Consider the following 21,805-nt stretch of genomic DNA (forward strand, 5'->3'; position numbering starts at 1 on the left):
CATCAAATAATATTTTTTTTGCAGGATTTCGGGGAATTTACACCTCACCACGGATATTTCCCTTGGAGCCAGCCCAGGGTAAATGTTTGCATTCCCCGGGTATGCAAACAGGGCCCTGGAAACTCCTGTCCCCAGGGACACCAAGGGCTAAGGGACAGGCTTGCCCTGCCCTTGGCCACAGTGGGGTCACCATGGGGCTACAGCCCCCCCAGCCCCGGCACAGCACCCCCCCGTGAGGGACCCTGCTCCACTACTGCTTCTAGGAGCACCCTAATTTGTTGGGTTGCAAAGAAGAGAAGCTTGATCAACCCTTCCCCACCCCTGAGCAGCCCAGCCGTGGGACCCCCCAGTGCAGCCTCCCCCGGGGGATGCTGCTGGGGCGGTTGGGTCCCTGCTCGTCGGGTCCCAGCACCCCACTCGGGGATGGCTGTCACCTCGGCTGGGTGCCCTGCGCAGGTTGGGGACATCACCTGCCACCTCTCCCACACCGTACGGGTTTTAATCCCCAGGTCCTTGCTTCGTAATAACGCATTGCATAAACGCTCGGCACACGCGGCTGCCCCGCGTGTTGGCGGCTGTCCCACGTCCCTGCCACGCCGAGGTGCCAGCATGGCACTGTCACCCCCCCCTCCTCCCCACATATCCCCCCCCCTTTCCCCGATGTCCGTCCCAGGGACCACACGGTTAACGCAGCCCTCGGCCCGTCCTTCCCCCCGGCGACTGGCTCCCCCCCCCGCTCAGCCCAGCAGCTATTTCTCGGCTGTCGGGCTCGGAGGTGGCAGAAGGCGACAGGGAGAGGGGGGTGTGTGTGTGTGTCCCGTGTCCCCCCCCCCCCCCGCTTTCCCCCGGGGCTGTGAGGTGGGTGCCCGCACCCCACGCCCGCCCCGGCCATGGGGGGCTGGTGCCGCAGCGCCTGGATTTTGCCCTTTTTCTTGGCTGGGCTCGTCCAGCCGGGGCAGAGCCAGGAGAGGGAGAAGGTAAGAAAGGGGGGGGGGACGGGGGGGAGACCCCCCACGGGGGTTGCGGGGGGGTGGGGGGTGGCACCCTGGGGGACCCGCCTGTCCCCAAGGCTTGCTGCTGAGCACCAAGGGGCAGGAGTGGGGCACGGTGGCCCTGTGACACCCCCCCCCCGCCTCAGTCCTGGTGCCTGGATCACGGGGGGGGGGGATTTTTCTGAGCTAGTTCTTGCAAAGGGGGAATTGCTGGTCTGGGGTTGGGGACAGAGCCTCGTCCCCCCCACCCAGTGACCCCCGTAGGAGCAGAGCGCGGGGCTTTTGTTCCACGCACAGTGTCCGGGGGGGTGCACCCATGTTTGGAGGGTGCGGGGGCCGCTGCGTCCCCACACCCTGATGGGCAGAGAGCAGTGGGTGACTGTCACCCCCAGTCCCCGGCCAGCCTCCCCACCCCGGGCGGGCAAAGCAGAGCCCTGCCGCCAGGATCCAGCCGGCCCCATGGAGGCTGAGCTCCCCGAGCTGAGCCCCTGTGACTCTATCATCTGCCAGCTCCCAAAATAGCCCATCAGTGGCACTTGGGTGAGTCTGGGTCCCCTAATGGGAACAGGAGATGGGCTCCCCTGGGTTAAGCCCTGCAGCACCGCAAGCAGAGGCTGCTCCACCCTGACCCTTCCCTGCATGGGTCTGATCCAGCCCTGATCCCTCCTGGGCCCGGGCTTGGCCACGGCACAGAAGCCGGTGCCACTCCTGGGCACCCCAGCCACCCCCGCCTCGGAAGGGTGCATGCAGGGGTGGTGGGGTCCTGCCCACCCGCGGCCCCGGGGAGGCTGGGACTGGTGTCCCCCTGTACCGGCACACCAGCTCAGGCTGTTTTCCAGCCTCTCGCCTTCCTGCCTGACCCTGGCCGGGTAAACATCCCTCCAGCTGCAGCCAGCCCCGCTGGCCGGGCGTGCAGACGCGTGCATACGCATGTGCATGCCCAAGCCAGCCTGTCCCACGGCTGCGACCTTGGCATGCCGGAGCCCGGCTGCTGCCAGCACCATTCGGGGCAGGAGACACGACGCTGGCCGCTGCCATCTCAGCCGGCGCCAGGGCTAGACCCGCTGCTCCGGTGGGCGCGGGTGGCCACGGGGCAGGTGAGCGGGGTGGGTGGCAGCCCCCGCTCTGGTCCCATGGGATGTTTCTCGCCCCACAGGTGAAATGCTACAACTCGGTGCAGGGCACCATCTACGACTATGGGGCCCTGACCCTCGACGGGGACGAGTATGTCCCCTTTAGGAACTACGCGGGGAAGATGGTGCTCTTCGTCAACGTGGCCACGTACTGAGGCCTCACCCTGCAGTACCTCGGTAAGGGTCCCGCGGGGCACAGGCACCCCAGGGGACAGGGCAGGCAGCCCAAGAGCAGACGGTGTCACCCAGGCGTGCAGCCCTTGGCAGGTCCCCATGGTCCGTCCTGCCGCAGGGAGCTGGGGGAAAAGGGCAATGCCTGCTCCGCAGGACCTGGCCCGGCTGGGGATGCTCCGAGGGGGGGTTGGTGCAGGTGTGGGGGTAAGCCCTGTCCCCTGCTAACCCATCCCTGGCTCTGCTTGCGTGCAGAACTGAATGCACTACAAAACGAGCTGGGGCCCTACGGGCTCGTTGTCCTGGGCTTCCCCTCCAACCAATTTGGGAAGCAGGAACCCGGCCAGAACTCAGAAATCCTCCCTGCGCTGAAGTGAGTACTTCATTTTTGGGGTACCCAGCCAGGCAGTGGGTACATAGGCTGCAGCTCCTACTGGCTGTGGCCCCCAAAAGCACAGGGCTTGCTACCCCTGTGCAGCACCGAGAGTTGCCCATTGCATGACACCCTGCCCACCCTCCCCTTGCAGGTATGTCCGGCCAGGGGGTGGCTTCGTCCCCAACTTCCAGCTTTTCCAGAAAGGGGATGTCAACGGGGCCAAGGAGCAGAAGGTCTACACTTTCCTGAAGGTGGGTGCCATGGCAAGGGGGGACAAGGGGGCAGCACCCAGGTGGTTTTTTTTTGGGGCAGAGGGCAGCAAGGCAGTAATGCACTGGCCCCCATTGCAGAACGCCTGTCCCCCGGTGGCGGAGGAGTTTGCAAACCCCAAGAACCTCTTCTGGGAGCCTCTGCGGAACCACGACATCAAGTGGAACTTCGAGAAGTTCCTGGTGGGCCCCGACGGCGTGCCTGTCATGCGCTGGTACCATCGCACCAACATCGCTGTTGTGAAGAACGACATCATCGCTTACATGAGGCAGCAGCAGCAGGAGCAACAGCAGCAGCAGGGCCAGTAGACGCTGGGGCCGCCGGCCTGAGGGGTGGTTTCTCCCCCCTGCCGGCATCCCCCCTGGCTGTTGCAGGGCTGCTCCCCATCTCATCCCCTCCCAGGATGCTCCCCAGCACCAGGAGCCGAATGCCAAGCCAGCACGCTGCTCCCTCCCTCGCTTTTGTCTCTGACACCCCCCAGCTGGGATACTGGGCTGAGCAACCCGGTGCAGAGACCTCAGCGATAGGAGGGGGACATTTCCAATAATCCCTTGTCCCACCTCCATCCCCAGCGGTGACATCTCCTCCTGGCCCCCAGCTTGCCCCCCTGCTCCGCCATCCCGCCTTGCCGGGCAGTGGGAGGATGCAGGGGCCAGCCGCCCCCGGAGCAGAAGACCACGTCTCCATGAAGGCTTGGCCCGAAAGCCCCCGGCGCGGGCTGGGCCTGGCCTGATCCTGCCGGGCACGGAGCAGCTCTTCAGTGCATTCAAGCTGCCCGCAGTCCCGGCGTAGAGACGTGCTCCTCTCCCAGCCGGGGGCAGCCAGCCCCTCACCCCCCACCATAAAAATGCCAAATAAAGACTCTGCAAATGTACAGCCCCGCTTCTTGGCCAGGGGTGGAGGGAAAGAGGCAGGGGCATAGCAGCCAGCCTTGGGAGTACCAGCAGGGAAGGATGGCTCCCAGCTGGAGAAATTCATTTTCTTTTAGGATTTATCATCACAGTCCAGCATTTGGGGAGAGGATGGGGCAGGGGGGGTGTCAGTGCAGAGCACAGGGAGGCAAAAGAGGCTAGGAGCAGGGACCAGCCCCCAGCAAGGAGCATGCGGGAATGCCATGCCTCCTGCTGTCATGCGTGCGACAGCCACGCTTACAGAAATAGGGTGGTTGTTTTTGGTTTTTTTTTTTCCCCCTTCCAGACTTGTTTTCCTGGAGCAAGATTTGCTCTGTGCAATGTGGAAGACTGGCCCCAAGGCCACTGCTGCAGGCAAAGGCAGAGGGGGGAGCAGGGGAACAGGGGTATCCCTGCTCTGGCAAAGGTGGGGGGCAGGAGAGGAGAGGGGCTGAGCCCAGCACCCAGGGGAGGTGGGGGGCACGCACTTGGAGCAATAGATCCTGGGGTGCCCACACAAGGTTTAGGTTCCCCTTGTGCTCGCTCTGGCCCAGCAATTGCACCTGAGCACATGGGGAGCAGCAGCCCTGGCATCCCTCCTAGTCCCCACACAGAGGCCGCCCCAGGGGAACAGCTTTCAGGATAAAACCAGAGAGACTCAGCTACACTTCAGTCCTTAAATAAATACAAAGACACCAACCACCCTCAGCCTGGGCCATGGCTGCGACAGGCACCCGCCTGCGAGCACAAGATCTCCCACCGCCGGGAGTCCCCGCCGTCACCCACTCCTCCTCCAGGGCCTGAACCGGGGCAGCTCCTGGCACACTCCTGGGAAACGCCGGCTCCTCTTCCCTTGAAGACCTGGCTCAGGTCTACAGCAATGCCAGGGCTGACGCCTCGTGGGGAAGGGGATGGCCGCAGGGGACTGACTCTGCATTGGCCACCACCACGATGGCACCTCCGGTCCCTCCTTCACACTTTCCTCACGGGGATGCGCTGCCGAGCCGCTCCAGGCCACGGGTACGGCCACGTCCACCGCATGTCCGCGCACAGGGATGGGCAGCCGGAGGAAGCTCCTAGATATATACACACGGGCACACACACACACCCTACTCCTCTTCTGCTGGTATTGCAGCGCAGCTGGTCCTTGGCGTTAGGGCAAACCGGGACCTGCCTGTTCTGAGACATAAGACAGGGGTGGCACGGGGTGAGCACAGCTCTTCGTGCCCAGACGAGCCCCACGGGAGGGATGCCAGCCATGGCGTGGCCATTATTCCTGAGCACCAATTGCCATAACCCCACGGGCTGCTGGGGCTCAGGTTTGTCTTCAGATGCTATGGGGGGATGCAGCAGGGTCCAACCCAACAGCAGAATCATCCCCCTTGGCTGATCAGAGGTGGGGGCTGAAGGGAAATGGCCACTGCCTGGCAAGCTGTCCCCCCATCCCTCCCCTAAGTGCTCAGCCAACCACCCAGGGTCTCAGGGTGAAGCACAGGGTACTCCCCTCACCGAGGGTCCAAGCCTTACCCAAGTCCTTGGGGACCGGTTTCACCCCGGCCACTGCTTGGGCGTTCTGGCTGCGAGCCATGGCGCAGGGCGGGCGCCAGGGGTACTCGGGCTGCAGGAGGAGATGGAACAGAAACGGTGAATTACCAGGGATGTGAATCATGAGGCTGCGCTCCGTGTTCGATTGCCAGGGCATGAGGAGGAGGAGAAGGGAGAGGGAGAGGAAGAGGGCTGAGCATTCATGTGCCAACAGGACACGTGTGCTCAGCTCCCTGCTATGTGATTCAGTGGCCTTGGAGGAGCCACTTGCTCAGCAGCGAGCCCCAGACCTGCTCGCATGGGACCCTCTGCTCCCCCTTTGTGCTGGCACAGGTAGACACTCACCGGGGAAAAATGGTGGAAGTTTTGTCCCGGTGTGTGCTCGCCCGGCATCGCTGGCGGGTATCGGATCTGCTGCCACTCATCAAAGCCGTGGTACACGGGGTGAGCCATGGGGGGACTGTACTGGTACTGGTACATGGGGCAGGCAGGGCCCAGTGGCCCCGGCTGTGGCTCAGGGTGCAGCCTCTCTCCAGAAGCCTGCAAGGAGCCAGGGGAGATGCTGAGGAGACCCCCAAGGGCAGCCCACCACCACCCACCGTCACCCGGTTCGGAGCTGCCCCTCCAAGGGGAGACGAGGGGCTGGGGCCAGGGCTGCAGCCCCCAGCCCCTCTGCCCAAGAAAGGTTTTTCCCCCATCCCCACCTGTTTGTGCTGTTTCAACAGCTTCTTCAGCTTCTCCTTCTCCTCCTTCTCCCTCTGGCAGTCATCCTTGGAGGCTCGCAGCTGGGAGCAAGGGGGGTTAGTGCAGAGCCCACCCTGCCACCCTCTGTGTCCGTGGGGTGAGGGTTGCTGCAATACCCTGTGGGAATGCCCACGCCAGTCCCCCCCATCAGATCCCCAGGAGAGGGGCAGAAAGATGAGACAAATGAAAGGAGATGCTCTGGCAGGGACAAGCAGCAGCAAAACCACCTCTCTGGCCTTTCTGTCCCCCTTCAGCCCCTACTCTGAGATGGGTACGGGGGCTGTGACACTGAGGATGAGCACCTCCGACACACTCGGGGTGGACACAGGGCTCCCAGTGCTGCCGGCGGCACCCAGCGCTGCTCACCTGGTTGTTGGAGATGACCAACTGCTTCTGCAGCTTTTCCAGCTGCTGCTTCAGCTCTTCCTTCTCCTCGTTCATCCTCTCCCTGTCACTCCGCTCCCGCTGGAAGTCCTCTTCAAAAATCTTCACCTGGCAGGAGGGAGGGATGTGGGTGCACCTGGCTGAGCGCAAACACCTTCCCCAAGCACTTGCCGTCACCGCGTTGCCATCCCTGATCCCACCAGCTACGCCAAGCCCCAGGCACATGGGTTGACATGATGGCCCATGGCTGTGGTCCTTCCAGCTGAAGGGCCTGGAGGATGCTGAGCTCGGTCCCCCACCCCACCACCACAGCACTGACACCCACCAGGGTTGCTGGGGCTGCTCCTGGCCACACCAGGCTCTTTGCCAGGGAGGTCCAGGCCATGGAGCTCCCTCCCTGCCTCCAGCACCTCCGTCTCCTGCCCTACCTGCTGCTTGAGTAGCTCGTTCTGGGTCAGCAGCTCCTGCTGCGGCACCTTCCCTGCTGGCTCCATGGTGCTGGCAAAGATGGGTGGTGGAGAGGCCTGGACATTCAAGGCCTCCTCTAGCGCCTAGAGTGGAAGAAAAGAAACAGGGAGGAGGGTCAGAGCAAAGTACTGTGCCCATGACGTCTCTGGAGGACCACAGGCATGTGCCCAGCATGGGAAGCAGGTATAACTGGGCAAGAGCAAGAGGGACTACAGACCCACCCCAAACCCCCTTTCCTGGGAGCCTAGAGGGATGTGGTGGTCATCATCTGACACGAGCACCTGCCTGAGCCAGGAGCTGGGCAGGAGGGGGTTGATCAGGGTCAGTTTTGAATTTGAAAGAGGAGAAGAGGCTGGAAAACATAAAAGACATTTTGCAGGGAGGGGCTGTGCCCTGGCCCCCACCTTGTTCAACCTCTGGATCTCCTTTTCCTGGTATTCCCGCTGCCTGGTGACTGGAGCCAGCTGCTCCTGCAGGAACCGCATCCTCTGCTGCAGGTCCCTCACCTCCATGGCCAGCCTCTCCTTCTCCGCCTGCAGGACCCGGCAGGGAGATCAGCTAGGGCAGAGCGATAGGGCCAGCAGCTCCCCATCACCCTTCCCGAGGGACTCGCCTCCTCTGTTTCGATCCGGGACTTGGCTAGGAGCAGCTTGCGGTCGAAATCCCGTTGCTTTTGCTCCCGCTCCGACTCCAGCTCAGTCAGTGCCCTGCGGGCCTCAGCCAGCTCCTGGTGCAGGTCCGTGACCTGCCGGGAGGGAGTGGGGATGTTGGCCTGCTCAGAAAGACCCACACTGCGGGGGAAGGAGGTGCAGGCAGCCCCAAAAACCTTCCCCTGCACCTGGTCTCTTCCAAGTTCCCCCCGGCCAGCAGCCAGAAGAGATGTGCCCCCCAAGCACTCAGCCCTACCTTCTGCTCGTACTTCTGCTTCATGGCTCGGAAGTGCTGATCCCATTGCTTATTCACCTCCAGCAGCTGCGGGGAGAGAGGGGTGGCTGAATGGGAGCCCGACCCCTGCCCCAAGCCAGCCGTGGCAGTCCCCAGCAGCCTGCCGTCGCAAAAGCACCTCGGGGACCAGCTGGATGGAGATCCCAGCTCCAGCAGTGCTTCCCTGCAGCTCCGCAGCCCTGCCCCGGTCTCCCCATGCCATCCCATGCGCCCCCGCTGCCCGTTTCCCCCCCCTCCTTGGCAGTGCCTCCCTCCCAGCCTGGTCCTCACCTCCCTGCGCTGGTGCTCCAGGATCTTCACCTTCTTCTCCTTGGCCTCCAGCTCTCCTCTGCCCGGCGCCTTCTCCACCGTGGCCCCGCTCTGCTGGACGTGCACGGGCGGACCCTCAGGGCTTTTGCGGAGGCTGTGCCCAAGGCCGGCTAAACTCTAGCCGGTTCCCCTCCCATGGCTTCCCCCATCCCCTCAAGACCCTGAGAAGTCCTGCTGGTCATACTGGGACAAACTGGGGGCTCGATTAAAATGAGGCCACCTTTGCTGATACGTCAGCAGGCTCCCCGCCTCCTTCCCAGCCCTCCCCGAGGGCGATGCTGCCTTCTCACCTGCTGCTGCTCAGCAGCTTCCCTCTTCCCACTGTCCTGGCTGCTCAGAGTCACCATCCTCCGGAGCTCCTGGTTCTCGCATCTGCAGGCAGGGAGGGACGGGTCAGCGGGAAGAAGCACCCAGAGCAGCCCCGTCCCCCACCTCATCACCCACCCTCACCTTAGCTTCTCCAGTGCCTGGTTTCTCTGCTCCAGGTCCCGCTCCAGCTTGGTTCGCAGCTCCTTGTTCTCACTGTGCAGCGTCTCACACAGCGTCTGGGGGTGAATGCCGGCAGCATGAGGACCGCGGCCAGCCCCAGAAGCCTGCCTGGCCACCCACCTCCCACCAAGTCCTGGCATGGAGGTGGGTGTCCACCTCACAGTGGAAAGGAGGGGCTTGGTGGGGAAAAAAAACCACCAACAAGGGGAAAACCCCCATGAAGAGCCTGGCCAGCCCTCACTCACCTGCAGGAACGACGTCCTCTGCTCATTCCTGTGCACCTTCGAGGCCAGGCGCTTGAGCTCGGAGGCCATGTAGCCCATGCGCACAAAGACCTGGTCCTTGCTGGCCTCCTTGGCGCAGCCGCTCAGCGTGCTCTCCAGCTGCTGCAGCTGGGGCAGCAGGTTGGCATCCTCGTTCGGCAGCTGCTCCAAGTCCTGGGGACGGGGAAGTGCAGTCAGATCAGTTCAAGGAATATTGCAAAGTTCCCTCTCGGGGCAGGTCAGCCTTGTCTCCCATCCAGGGCTGTGGCAGGGAGCTGGGCCAACACTGAGACACTCTGCAACAGCCCTTGGTATGCTGAAAAACTGTGTCAGCTTTGTAAAGGTCTGATTCCCAGCCGCTGGACATGGGACACCAAGTCCCCGGGTGGAGGGGGACATTACGGCAGCAGCTCTCCCAGCCCATGGATTCTGCAGGCCCCTCAGCAGTCTGAGCAGACCACGCTCCTGGCTCGTTGATAGCAATGGAGGCATCTCTACCCCGGCCCTTTCTCCCCCCTGAGCTCTCCCCATCGGCACCAAGACTAGAAATCCCAGTTCCTGAGACTGTCCTTTCCACATACACCCTGGTCTGTGCCAGGAGCTGAGGTTTGCCATGTGAGGGGTGGTCTTACCCCAGTCTCCATCTTCTCCTTCCTCCTGTCCTCCCTCTGCAGCTCCCCTGCCTGCGGCTTCCCTGCCACCGCAGCACGCCAGGCGTTGGGAACCCGGGCTCTTTGGCAGGCGGCAGCCAAGAGGGTGACGCACAGAAATTAAACGGTGGCCAGGAGAGCCCAGGCCAGGGCGCACCCACCAGTGTTAGGGCATACCCCCACCCACGCATGAGGGATGTCCCCAACAGGCTCATCCTTCCCTGTTGCAGCTGGTTAACTCCTCCATTGCCTAGGAGACACCGCCAGCACAACAGAGCCCAGCTCGGCGCACCCGGCACTGCCGGGGAAGGAGGTGCTCCGCTCCCAGCCCCGCTGACTCAGCCTGCCACCCGTGGGAATGCCCCGGGCAGCACCGTGCGGGGCCAGGAGCCCAGTGCGTCCCTAGCCCTGGGGTTCACAGCCCCGAAACTGCCACGGGAGGGTGTGTGCGGGGCACAGCACGGCCAGCTCCTCCTACCAGCGCCAGCCTGGCAAGGGGAGGCAGCAAGGACCCGAGTCCAGCGCCGGGGTGCAAGCACGGGACTAGCACTCGGCTCAGGTGCCAGCAGCTGATTGCCAAGCAGATGTCGCCCCATTCTCCATCACCCCATGGCTGCACCCCAGGAGGGTCCAACAAGACTCAATCCCTCCTGGAGCCTCTCTTGCCAATGCAAACAGGGGTGTGCAATGAGACTGTGTCCCCTTACTGGCACCACGAGGTGCAAGCTACGTTCATCCCCCTTTGGCTCCCCATCCCTCCTCCTCTCCCTTCCAGCACACACAAAAACCCAGAGGAGGACAGGACAGGGCAGTGCAAGCCATGGGGTACATTCAGGTGGCAGCAAATGGAGCACACGGAGGTGCCTCAGCTGGGGCAGACCCTGTCAGCAATGATGGGGCTTGGAGACCTGGTCCTCCCACCTAGTGCCGGCACCAGGAGGTGAGCGTCAGAGCATCACTGACAGCTCCCCGAGCCATCACAGCCCTGCCTGTCACTGTCACGTGGCATCTGGAGATGTCAGTGTCCCTGTCTGGCTGTGGCTGCTTTGGTGGCCCCATGCCCAGGCAGCCCGGCCAGGCCACTTGTTCTCAGGAGCCCTTGCCCTTGGAGGGCAGCCTGCACATTGTCCCCTCTCCCCACCTTGGCCAGGCGAGAGGAGCGGTACACTCTGGGGCACACATGCCGTCACTCCCAAGCCCTCCGGCCCCAGTGAGACGTGGGGAGGACCAGCCATGGGGCTGTGTGTTTCCCTCCTGCCTGCAGACTAGCCAGGTCCCCTCATCTTCCATTGGTGTCAGAGGCCGAGCACTGCAGCACGAGCACCGTCCTTGGAGCCATATGTGGGGCTGACTCTGCTCCCCTGGGAACGCCTGGGCGGTTTATCCCTCCTCTGCCGTTTGCCCAAGGGCTGCCTTGACTCAAGGTTCCTCAGCCTTACCTGTGCCTGCCAGCAGCTATACCACCGGGGCACACTGCTGCCTGTCTGCACACCCTCCCATACCCCTGGTACCACCACCACCACCGCCGCACCAACCGGTTCGACTCTCCATCTGCCGCCCACCAAATCCCACAGGCACCAGGGCCACTCACCGCTCTCCCGCTCTCCTGGGGAAACCCCTGCGCTTCGACAGCGACAACCTCGAACTCCGAGGAGGATCCCTGCAAGGGGAGGCAGGCAGGTCAGGTCTCCCCAGGGAACGGCAAGCTAGGGTGCCCACCATGCAGAGGCAGGGACTGCCCAGGATGGGAGCACAGCAGGGAAGCTGACCCCTCCTTTCAGATTTATCCCTGTTTCTAGAGGCTAAAGGCTGCCTCCTTTTGCTTTAACTAGATGGAGTGTCTCCCTCCAGCCGTGCCAGCACTAGCTCTCGCATTCAGACTCACACTTGGAGGAGATTTCCGTGCTTCTGTGTCCGGTTGGGTGCTGGCCAGGGCAGCGCGTGTGGAGCTGGGATCAGGGCCGACAGCTGCAGAGAGGGGAGAGGATATAGCCATGAGCTTTTTGGAGAGCAGGGCCTCTCCCTGCCTGGCACGGGGATGCAGAGAGCAGACACCCTGCAATGTTGGGCACTGATAGATGGTTTCTACCCTAGCTACAGGGATGGGACAGAAACCTCCCTCCAGGAGAAGGGAGGACGGCAGTGGTTTGATACACTCCAGAGATGACAGGGCTGCAGGGCTTCGTGAAAGTCTCCCTCACACCCTCTCCCTTCCCCTGAGCTCAGGGTCCTGAGCCATCAGGTTATCCCTGCCCACTGAGCCTCGCGTCTCCTACCTCCGGTTTCCACCAGGTCCTCCAAGGAAGATGCTGCCATCAGCATTTTGTTGTCCTTCACAAGGTCCTCTGCCTTCTGCCGCAGCTTGGATGCCTCCACCTGGGATTCCTCCAGCAGCTCTCCTGTTGTGGGCAACAGAAGGATGCTCACCCTCCTTCCCCAAGTGCCTGCCCTGCAGCAGTCCCATCCACAAACACCAAGCCCCCTGTTAGGGTGGAGAAGTGCCCAGCATGATGCTTCTTCATCCAGAAACAACTTTTCTTGGTCAAATCCAACGGCAAAGCTGTATCAGCAGCTCACTGGCTGCAGAGTCCCCCATGTGCCGACACACAAAGGACTGGTTACAGGAGGCAGAACAACAGCACTACATCTCTGAGAGGTCTCCTCTGCTTCCCAGAAGAGATAAATTTAAGCTGGACCTAGGGGTCCAGCCTGCCCACTTTGGGGTCTGGCACCAGCAATGCAATCCTCTCCCAACCCTGGGTGGCTGCTCCCACACCAGTGGGTCCCGGTCCCAGGTAGGGCTATGGTGACACAACGGGAATCATGAGGCAGGTGGAAATTCGGCTGCAGAAGCGGGACTCGAAAGCGGAAGCTGGGTCACGAGACCGAAAGCAAAACCAGGGGCGGGTGGGGGAGGAGAAAGGGGGTGGCATGACTTGGCTGGACCGTATCAACACTGGCACGTCCCTGCCGCTGCAGGGAGCGCCCAGTGCCGGGGTCTTTGAGCAGCACCTGGGAAAAGCCCCTGACCTGACAGGGATCATGGGAGGTGGGGGCTTTCATCAAAAGCAGAACAGATCCTGGCATCTGCGACCTACCACTGCAGGACTCCGAGGAGCTGACCTTGCTCCATCACTTGCCTTTTTTTTCCAGCCACTTAACCCACTGTAAAACACCCCAGGAGTTCAGCAAAAGCCTTGCTCTCTCTGCACCCCCACATGAAAAAGCCCAGACATCCTGCTCAGCCCCCCAGGACGGGGAGAGCTTTACTGCTGCCCCAGTGCCAAGATCCCCAGCTTCTTATAGCACCCTTCCTAAATAGAGCAAGAAACCCCCAGGTTCGGTGGGCACAGGCTGAGCTGCCCCGAAGGTGAACCTCATCCCCCAGCTATGCAGCAGTTACCAATAGACTTGATCCCCTGCATCTTCTCCTTCAGCCGGGTGTTCTCCTCCACCAGCCGCTCAAAGGCCGTGGATCCATTCTCCTCCGAGCCCCCACCGGGGTCGTAGATGCGGTAGGGTCCTCTCCCTTCCATGCCCGCCGTTCAGTCGCCTACCTCCCAGCCAGGCATCCCTGTAAGACAACGGAGCACAGCGTCACCTTCCTCTGGCTCCAGACGGCACCGCGGTCCCCTGGTCCCAGTCGTGTTGGGGTTCGGGGTGCTGTGCTGGCAGAGGCAGCCCTGCCTCACTGCTCGCCAGCCAGCGCAGAAGTGTCCCAGGTGAAGGTGCTTCCTCCTCCAGCCCCGCTTGGGGTGAACGTGCCGGGGTGACTCACAGCCATGAGAAGTGTCATGAGAGGCGGCATCACCAGCAGCCCTGGGCTGGCTCTCACCCTTACGGGGTGTGGGAGTCCCCAAGGAGGTTGCAGCCGCCTGCCACTGCATCCCAGCAGGATGGAGACCCAGCCCAGGAGCATCCATCCACACCAGCGTGGACCTGGGTACTGTCACCGGGGCACCCTGCTCACTGCAGGATATTCTGGGGGAGCAGAAAGGGTTGTGGGGGGCTGCTTGGGGAGGGACAGCGTCTGCAGCTCCAAAAGCTTTAACATGCAGCTGCCGGCTGGTTTGGGCAGCACCCGGGAGCGGGGGACGAGCCCCAGCAGCCAGGCAGGGACCCACTCTGCCCTCCAGCTCAGCCAGAAAAACCAGCTGCCAACAGCACGGCTTCCCGAATCAGGGCATAGGGAACAGCCAGGCATGTGCTGGGCCAGGAGCAAAGCATGAGGAGAGGAAACACCTGCACACAGCACACTATTTGCTTTTTTAATTCCTTGCATTTGTGGGTGGCCTAAGGCCTCCCCCTCACCAAGGTCTGGCATGGGGATGGCTGGGCAGGATCCTGGCTCCAGGTCTCACCCATCTCCTGGGGGTGATAAAGCAGCTGCTGTGAATTACAGCACAACTTACCAAAAATATCCCCCGCTGATGCCAGCTTGTTATAAAGTGAAGCAGCACAGCAGCTGAGAGCCCTGGGGGGCGATGCAAGCCAGAGCTGGGGTGCTGCCTGGGGGCACCCCAGGAGCACCCATGGGCACCCCCAAGCGCTCTTCCACCCAGCCAAGGCAGCTGGGTGCTCTCGAGTGGGAAGGGGCTGAGGGGGAGGCATTCTGAAAGGGGAAGGGGGGTAGCCCATACCCGAAACCATCTCAACCTCAGACTAATGCTCATGCCACAAGCGATCTGGGCTGATCACCGGTTTAGATGACCTGCCTGCCAGGGAGCGGCAGGGACTTTCCAGATGACAACTGCCACCTGGCAGCATCCGCAACTGGAGTGGCAATTAACGCCTGCCTAGGCGGCAGGTAATTACACACGGCCTCAGCAGCAGTCTGTTTTTGGGAGATGCATCCGTCAGTAGGTCTCACCATCCTCCTGATCTGCAGGTGCCACCAAGCCCCCCCATTCCCTGTGACCCCCCACGGGGAGCCGGCAGCCCCGTCCCAAGCGGCTGGAGGTGGTGACCACCGGGAGCTGCCCAGATGCGGCACGGGGCAGGCTGAACAGCAGCTATTTCTGGAGCCCATAGCAGCTGACAGGAAGCTGCAGAAGAACCAGGACAGTTTCTGTGCCCTTGGTCCCAGTGCCAGGCAGCATTGTCACAGCCGGTACAAAATCCCCCCCTAGCCTCCCACCACGGGATGAGGAAAACTCCCGGAGCAGACCTGCCGGTGGGCAGGACAGAACCAGCACGGTGGCACGCACGTGGTCTGGGGACCCGATGGCACCTCCATGCAGGGAAATGCCGTCGCCTGTGGCCACGCTACCTGCCTGGCCAGCCTGGTGGAGGACAGGGACAGCATCACAGGCAGGCTGGGGACCTGAGCCTGTTTCTCACTGGTGTCCAGTCACCACATGCTGCTCCAAATCCCAAACCTGGGTGTCTGGGAGGAGCTGGTTAGCAAAGCAATTTTGCAGTGAGCATCTTATGGGGCATCCGTGTCCTCCACTGGGACAAACACAGGTGTGGGTCAGGGAAGGTGGGGACAAGCTGCCCTCTCACGTGGCATCCTTTCCCCTTGTGGCTTTGCAGCAGCCTGGAATACCACCCCCATTTTCTTGCACTCCAGGCCCCAAACCAGGAGGTTTTCTGCCTTGCCCCACAGCACACACGGGAGGTCCCCTGCCCCTGCACACCCCTGCATGAAACACTCAAATCCGAGCCAGCTGCACTGACCACCTTGCCAATCAGCAGAGCCCATATTCTTCCAGCTGGATGGAACCACTGAAAGCCTCTGCTATTCCCAATTCTCAAGGTTTTATCAAGGATTTTTCTACCCAAGGTCCGCACCCCACCAGGGAGATGACAGCAGAAGGGCCATGGGAGCTGTGTTCAAACAGCAGCTGGGGAGAGGAACTGAACTATCTCCAGTTGACAGAAGCACAGACCAGCCACAAATTCACCAGCAAACAAGACCCCGCAAGAGGGGAGGGTTTCTGCAGCATCCGAGCCCATCGCCAGGGTCAGGGCAGGTTTGCCTGGGGTGGAGGAACAGCCCTTTCTGCAAGGAACCACTGGGACTAAACTGTCACCCTGGGGAGAGGACCCTAGACCAGGTCACTGTTCCCCATCCTGGTTTGGTTTTTCTTCCTTAAGAGTTCTGAAAGGTGAGGTTTGCAGTGAGAAATCTCGTGTTTCAATAAAAACACCAGGGGAGGAGAGAGAGGACTATAGACCAGAACCTAATGATGGTTAGAAATGCAAAGAAAACATGACTACCACAGACTCCAGAAGAAACCACTGAACCACCAGAAAACACTTCTCTTTTTGCCAATCAACAGTTTCTAAGCTAATCTGATGGTATTTCACAGCTCCGGGGGGGCTGAGGGCCAGCCACGGACCATGGCTGCCCAGCTAGAGCTCACCAGCTCCGTGCCCAGCCACCAGCAGAGGCTGCCAGATGCCGTGGTCGCCCGTGGGTGTTGCTGGTTGCAAGCGGGGCACCAAGACCTTTAGGTAGTAAATTTTTAGGACAACTCAGCAAAAGGAGAGAATGAGAGAGCGAGCGGGCAGGGAAGACTCCCAGGTGAAGACAAAAGCAGGGTGGTATTTAAATAGCTGTGCTGTGGCTTGGGAGTGAGCTGGAACTGCGTAGCTGTGGCCAGGTTTTCCCCGCTGTCACCCAGGGTGATGTGCATCGCTGCCATGGCCACCAGCACTGCAGCTATCGCTGCACCAGCCACACAGAAGAGACAGAAGGAAACAATTCCTGCTTTAAAATTACCGAACAGCTGGAGATACAAAGGTGGAGGATGGGAATCCTGCACAGCGAGTGGGCTGGCACTGCTGGAGGTTTGCTTTCGGCAGCAAGCCCCGGGGTGGAGACCAGCCTCCAGAAGCCACGGGCTTGTCAGCCCATCAGTTCCCATCCTGTGCTCCATGGTGGGGGCTCGGCCCAGCCCTTAGGAGAACGGGGTTTTCCTTACCCCAGCATGCAACATTCCCAGGAAGTCTCCTCCCCGTCAGGCTCGCACAAGGCAAAAGCAAATCCCTGCAGGCTGCCAGCACCATTTTCCCATGACTAAGGCTGCTGGGCCCCCCAGCATCCCTCTGCCTCAGAGGAAAAGCAAAAGCCACTCAGACACTATGGAGGGATTTTTTTTGTTTGATCATTTTACTGGAAATCTGCAAAATACCGCAGCCCCCAGCACGGTTTCTTTTCCTCTCCAGAGCTTCAGCAGCTCCCCAGACCAGGGACAACCATTCCTGGGCTGCTGGACTGGTCTCATTTGCAGGAAAGCAAAAGCAGAGCTGGCTTTAGGAGGAAGCAATAATAAGGAGACTTTCTGGGCACTGCAGTCCACTGGGCTGGGACTAATAAAAGAATTGGAAAGCAGGCATTGCAAGGCTCAGGTCTCAAAGGGAAAGGTCTGAACCTCCACTTGAAGTATTTATCTTCCCAGCCTGGCTGGCTGCAGAAAGAGGGCAGGAAAGGCAGGAGCCCCACCTGAAACACAGCAGATGTTACAGATGTCCTCTGGCCAGAAATCCCACCTTCGCCTGAGAAACCCACCTCCTGCAGAGGCTTCACAAAACAACCTGCTTCTGATGAGGTTGCTCACAAGGGAAATAAAGCATTTCCCCATTTGGAGCCAGGTTTACAAACACAGTAACACGGTAACTACACGCAGCAGCAGAGCTCCTCACCATGGGTCCAAGCTGCAGTGCAGGCAGGACACACAGCCAGACTTGGTGGTGGTGCTCCCCTGGGCAGCACGGTGGTGTTTTACACAAGATCCTGTCTTCTGCTGCAAAGACATCTTGCTTTATGCTGCCTGCTCCGTTTCTTCCCCCCCTCAGAGCTCAGTAGCATCATGGCTGCTCGTCACAGCACTTAAAAGCAGAGCAAGGCACAGCCACCCCTTTCCTTGCAGCTCCAGCACAACTGGGGCTACTCCTGCCCAACGCGGTGCACTTCAGCCAGGCAACAACCAAGCAGCAGAAGACAGTGGCACCAAAAAGCTACACCAGCAAAGCTACCTCTGCCACCCAAAGTGTAAGAATTGTTGCTTTAAAATGAAATCTGCCATGCCACATGAGTAGATAATTCAGCTTCCTCCACCCACAAGTGTTTTGTACCAGCTGCTGGCAAGCAACAACCCACAGCCCTGTGCTAAATAGGTCTGTTTGGCTTAGGTCAGGCCAAAAGGGCATCGTGGGATTTCTTGCAAAGCCAGGAATGATGCCAAAGGCTACAAAAAGCCTCTCCTGTTTTCTTCTTGCTTACTTTGCCTTGCCACTGAGACAGTTCTCAAGGACATGCCTGGCTGGAGCCTTCCTGCCTCCAGAACTCGCCTCAGTGCCCAAAGTCCAGTCTCCCGTCTCCAGCACACTTCAGCCGCCTTTGCCAGCACTCTCAACGAAATTTGCACTCCAAAAGAGCTTGTGGCAGCAGAACAGCTCTTACTCACTCAAGCATATGGAAAAAACAAGCTAAAGGGGAAAGGTTGCATTAGCCTCCCTGATAACAGGGAGCAATCTGTGCCCAGGGGCACTGAGGAATGGGACAGCCAGTTCTCCAAGGGGCTGCAGGTCCCCACCAAGTCCCATCTGCAGCTGTTCTCACCCAAAAGCAGGACACAGCATCTTTTTTTTTTTTTTTCCCCTCTCTGCCCTCAGTGGGGGCCTTAGCCTGGAATAAGGAGAGACGGGGAGGCAAGCTGTGCACCACCTCCCCAAAGGAGGAGGGGAGGCAGGGGGGGATGCTGCCATCCCCGCTCCGGCTATTCCAACCTCTGGATCCGCACCCGAAGCGGACGCACGCCGCTGGACCAGCAGCAGGATGGGGAGGAAAAACTCGAAGAGTGAAAAAAACCCCAGCAGTGACTGGAGGCTCCTTGGAGCCACGGCCGCCCGCAGCCCCCCGGGGTGGGATCCTGCCGGGGCGGGGGGGGGGGGGGGAACCGCAAGCCCAGAAATAGTCAGAAGGCAGACGTGTGGGTCTGGGGAAACGCCGGGGTTGTGCAAGGCAGAGGGAAGGGAGGAGCGAGCCCGGGGTACGGCAGCGGTGCGGGGCTGCCCGGCCCGGGGGGGCAGGAGGGACCCCCCCCACCCCAGCACCCCCCTGAGCCTTCCTCCTCTCCCCCCTCGGGCATTGCCACCGCCGGTGAGCCCCGGCTCCCCTGCAACCAGCCTGCCCCGTCGGGAGCGGCGAGAGGAGCCGGCAGCCCCTGCCCTGCCCCGGGAGAGGGGAAACTGAGGCACAGCACGACTATCGCGACCCGCCCGCGGCCCGGAGCAGATCCCCGGGGGACAGCGCGACCCCGGCCCCCTGCGGGGTTTCACCCCGACCGCCCGAGCGGACCGAGAGCCCGGGAACCGGCCAGCTACAGCCGACACGCCGCCCCGAACCCCACCAGCCCCTTCCCACCACCGGGACCCCTCGCCGGGGCGGCGCGACCCGGTGCCCAACCGCCATCCCCGGTGCACGGCAAGACCCCGGTGCCCCAAGCCAGGCCCCTCTCCCCAAGGGCGGCAGAACCCCCGCACCGCTCCGAGCTCACCTGCCAGTGCACCCCCGAGGCGGGACCGCTCCCGGGGCCGCTCCGGCCCGGCCCGGCCCAGTCCGCCGCCAGTACGGGAGGAAACGGGGCTGGGAGGGGGGGGGGCACTGGTTCCGCCCCCGGGAAATTCCCAGCCTGACGGACAGGCGCCGCAGCCAATCGGCGCGGAGCGGAGGGTATAAAGAAGGGGGGCGGGGCAGGGGGAAGGTGGCTCGTCATGGCGGAGTGGTTGCTCGCTGTCCCCTGTGGGTTCTGTGGGGCTGCCCGGGGTCCCGTGGACGCCCCCCCCGGCATAGTGGGGCCCTGAGGGGCGGAAGGAGCCGGCCTGTCTCTGCCTTAAGGGGGGTTTCCGCTCGTTGGAGAGCGGCAGGCCCGAGCCCAGCAGCGGCTCCCCCGGCTTATCGAGAGACAGACAAAATGGCGGGGCCGAGGGGAGGGCAGGGCGCAGCCGCGGCGGCTTGCTGCCGGGGGGAGGGAGGCCTTGGCAGCCCCGGTGCCACTTGTGGGGTACGGCCGGGTTGGGGTGTGGAGGAGCAGCCGAGGGGAGGCTGTGCTGAGGAGGCCCCAGGTCCTCGGCCGCTCGGGCAGGGGGGCTGTGGCAGTCCCAGGCTCTCCCCTCAGCCCCGGGTGCCCCGGGAAGGAGGCTTGCGTGCTCCCGCAGGCCTGCTGAGGCTTACCAGGTCTTTTCTCCTCAGCAGCTGAGGCAGGGAGAATTCCCCACCGAGTCTGTGTCAAGTTAACGTTATACAAGGAAATTACACCCCCTAGCTGGGGTGTTTATTATCGGGGATCCTTTTCCTCTGTGCCGCTGCTTTGATTATCGTGCATTTGTGAACAACAGAAATCAGCCAGAGGAGCAAGAACCACAGGGAATGCCTTCTGGTTTCATCTGTCTCTTTGGGACTCGCTCCATAGCTACCTGATTTTGTTTCTTGTGTTGGTTTTGCCACAGGGAAGGTGTTTTTTATATATATATATAAATATATATAAAACAAACCAGAAGCAAAGCAAGCCTGCTGTAGCAGACATGCTGCTTGCTCTCTGCCTGTACTCCTGATACTTCCTCCTTAGGTGACTGCTGCTGGGCTCGCAGAGGTGTCCTTCAGTGGTGATTGTGCTGTTTCCAGCTGTCCCAGTCCTTGTGTCCTACTCAGCTCTGTTCAGACAGTTCCACCACTTCTTGGTGATTTGATGTTTTGGGTTGTAAAAATTAAAAAAACCCAAACTCCTTTCCCTGACTGCCCTTCACTCCAACCAGGACGTTGTCCTGGCAGCCTGGCTGGGTTACGAGACAGCTCAGCGCGTGCTGGGAACCCCGATGTGCTCTTTGGCTATGCTTGTGTCTGAGGTCTCAACGGGGGACAAGAAAGCAGGACCCCCCACACAAGCAATGTCTTCCCTTTTGTTCCCCAAAGGGCTTGTTTTACCCCAGAAGCCCAGTGCTGTTCTGTAAACGCTTGGAAAACCTGGCTTCAAAGCTAAATGCAGCCCCACAGAACTAGAAAGCATCTTGTTTATAAGATAATGTCTCAGCCTGCAAAAAATAGCCAAACCCTGCTCTGTTTCTGTGAGGAGAGGAGGGGGGTGGCATGGCCCTGCTTCACAGTACTGCACACTCACAGCCGAAAAGCTGTCTGCCTTCTCCTTGCTCCATCCTGGGCACGCTCGCACCGAAAAAAGCATTGCTCTACTCACCCAGCGGGGTTGCGGAGGGGCTCGGGGTGGGTGAGAGCCCTTTGGGCCAGGCGCTCTCCGGCTGTGATCCCCAAATGCAGGAAGGCCGGCCCAGCTGAGCTTACTTTTAGGCATGGAGAAGGGGAATTCCCCATAATGGAGGCCCCAGACAGCCTCTACGTTGTTTTGATAAGGAGCCAGGCACCGCTTAAAGGGCTCTCTTGTGCCGTTCCTTCCAGGGGCTGCTGAGCTTTGTCAGGTATTAGTCAGCAAAAGGAGGGAGGGGGGGCTGTCATGGAGGCTGTGATTCACTTTTGGACAACTGGAGAGCCTGGTTACATCATTCTCCTCGCCTGGTTTCTGAGCAGCTTCACTGGGTTTGCAAACATGTTGTGTTTCTCCCCAGGGAACCTGCTGCATCTTGCAAGAGGCATCGTCATTGTCCCATGTGTGTTTCCATCCCGTCCTCATCCATCTCTCAAGTCAGAACAGGATGCGTCTTCCCGGGAAAGAGCTGGCTCTGCTGGTGGAGCTGGACAGGTGATGGTGTGCCAGGGTTGCAGGTAGTCCCTGGAAACCATCCACCAAGACGGCTGATGGTCAGAACCAAGGCTGGAGCCAGCTGGTGCTGGAAGAAACACCAAGGATTTAAGTGTTTCTATTTTACAGAGGCTGATTCCAGCTCCCCAGCTCCTCACCAGCAGGCACAAAGTTGTACCTGGCAGGGTGTTTGGTCTATACTCACCAGGCGTGAACTGCGAGGCCTGAAAAGTGCCCTGCTTTAGTCCGGCTGGTTTGGGTGGTAGGAGCATGGGTGCTTGGCCGGAGGGGTGAGGAGCCATGGGGTCTGGGGCCTGCCTGCAGCCTAGGTGCCTGTGGAGGTGGTCGTGCTCTCACTCAGTGCCTCTCCACCTCTCTAGCCAGCTGCTCTTTGTGTTTCTACTGAGGTTGCCAGCTCGGGCTGGCCCAAACGCCAGGATGAATTTCACTATGAAA

General features: G+C 61.0%; 2 protein-coding genes across 6 annotated transcripts; one reads left to right on the forward strand and one right to left on the reverse strand.

The window, feature by feature from the left end:
• The first annotated feature begins 720 nt into the window (after positions 1 to 720).
• On the forward strand, positions 721 to 3,814 carry GPX3 (glutathione peroxidase 3). The gene is made up of 5 exons (XM_052816588.1): positions 721 to 977; positions 2,149 to 2,302; positions 2,552 to 2,669; positions 2,824 to 2,923; positions 3,023 to 3,814. Exons 1-5 carry the CDS (start codon positions 891 to 893, stop codon positions 3,248 to 3,250), a joined length of 687 nt encoding a protein of 228 aa, XP_052672548.1. The 5' UTR covers positions 721 to 890; the 3' UTR covers positions 3,251 to 3,814.
• Positions 3,815 to 4,495: 681 nt separating this feature from the next.
• On the reverse strand, positions 4,496 to 20,940 carry TNIP1 (TNFAIP3 interacting protein 1). 5 transcript variants are annotated; one of them, XM_052816584.1, is made up of 18 exons: positions 20,831 to 20,940; positions 13,033 to 13,203; positions 11,906 to 12,028; positions 11,515 to 11,597; positions 11,221 to 11,289; positions 8,962 to 9,153; positions 8,678 to 8,772; positions 8,518 to 8,599; positions 8,189 to 8,281; positions 7,880 to 7,945; positions 7,587 to 7,718; positions 7,378 to 7,506; positions 6,934 to 7,056; positions 6,488 to 6,613; positions 6,082 to 6,162; positions 5,723 to 5,917; positions 5,360 to 5,450; positions 4,496 to 5,006 (listed from the first exon to the last, which is right to left on the reverse strand). In XM_052816584.1, exons 2-18 carry the CDS (start codon positions 13,163 to 13,165, stop codon positions 4,942 to 4,944), a joined length of 1,878 nt encoding a protein of 625 aa, XP_052672544.1. In that variant the 5' UTR covers positions 13,166 to 13,203; positions 20,831 to 20,940; the 3' UTR covers positions 4,496 to 4,941. The 5 variants fall into 5 exon arrangements, with proteins under 5 accessions (XP_052672544.1, XP_052672545.1, XP_052672543.1 ...); XM_052816585.1 differs by lacking the exon at positions 20,831 to 20,940 and adding an exon at positions 19,136 to 19,244 and having other exon boundaries at positions 8,189 to 8,278; XM_052816583.1 differs by lacking the exon at positions 20,831 to 20,940 and adding an exon at positions 19,136 to 19,244.
• Between the last annotated feature and the right edge of the window lie 865 nt (positions 20,941 to 21,805).

This window comes from Harpia harpyja, chromosome 20, assembly GCF_026419915.1.
Source record: "Harpia harpyja isolate bHarHar1 chromosome 20, bHarHar1 primary haplotype, whole genome shotgun sequence".
In the NCBI taxonomy this organism is placed as follows: Eukaryota; Metazoa; Chordata; class Aves; order Accipitriformes; family Accipitridae; genus Harpia; species Harpia harpyja.

What these genes read in the sequence shown, in the direction of transcription:
- TNIP1 (XM_052816584.1), bottom strand. Translation starts at nt 13,165, where the DNA reads ATGGAAGGGAGAGGACCCTACCGCATCTACGACCCCGGTGGGGGCTCG. An exon ending in CAGGCACTGGAGAAGCTAAG is followed by an intron (nt 8,600 to 8,677) that starts GTGAGGGTGGGT and finishes CCCTGCCTGCAG; the next exon opens with ATGCGAGAACCAGGAGCTCC. An exon ending in ACTTCCACCATTTTTCCCCG is followed by an intron (nt 5,451 to 5,722) that starts GTGAGTGTCTAC and finishes CTCCTCCTGCAG; the next exon opens with CCCGAGTACCCCTGGCGCCC.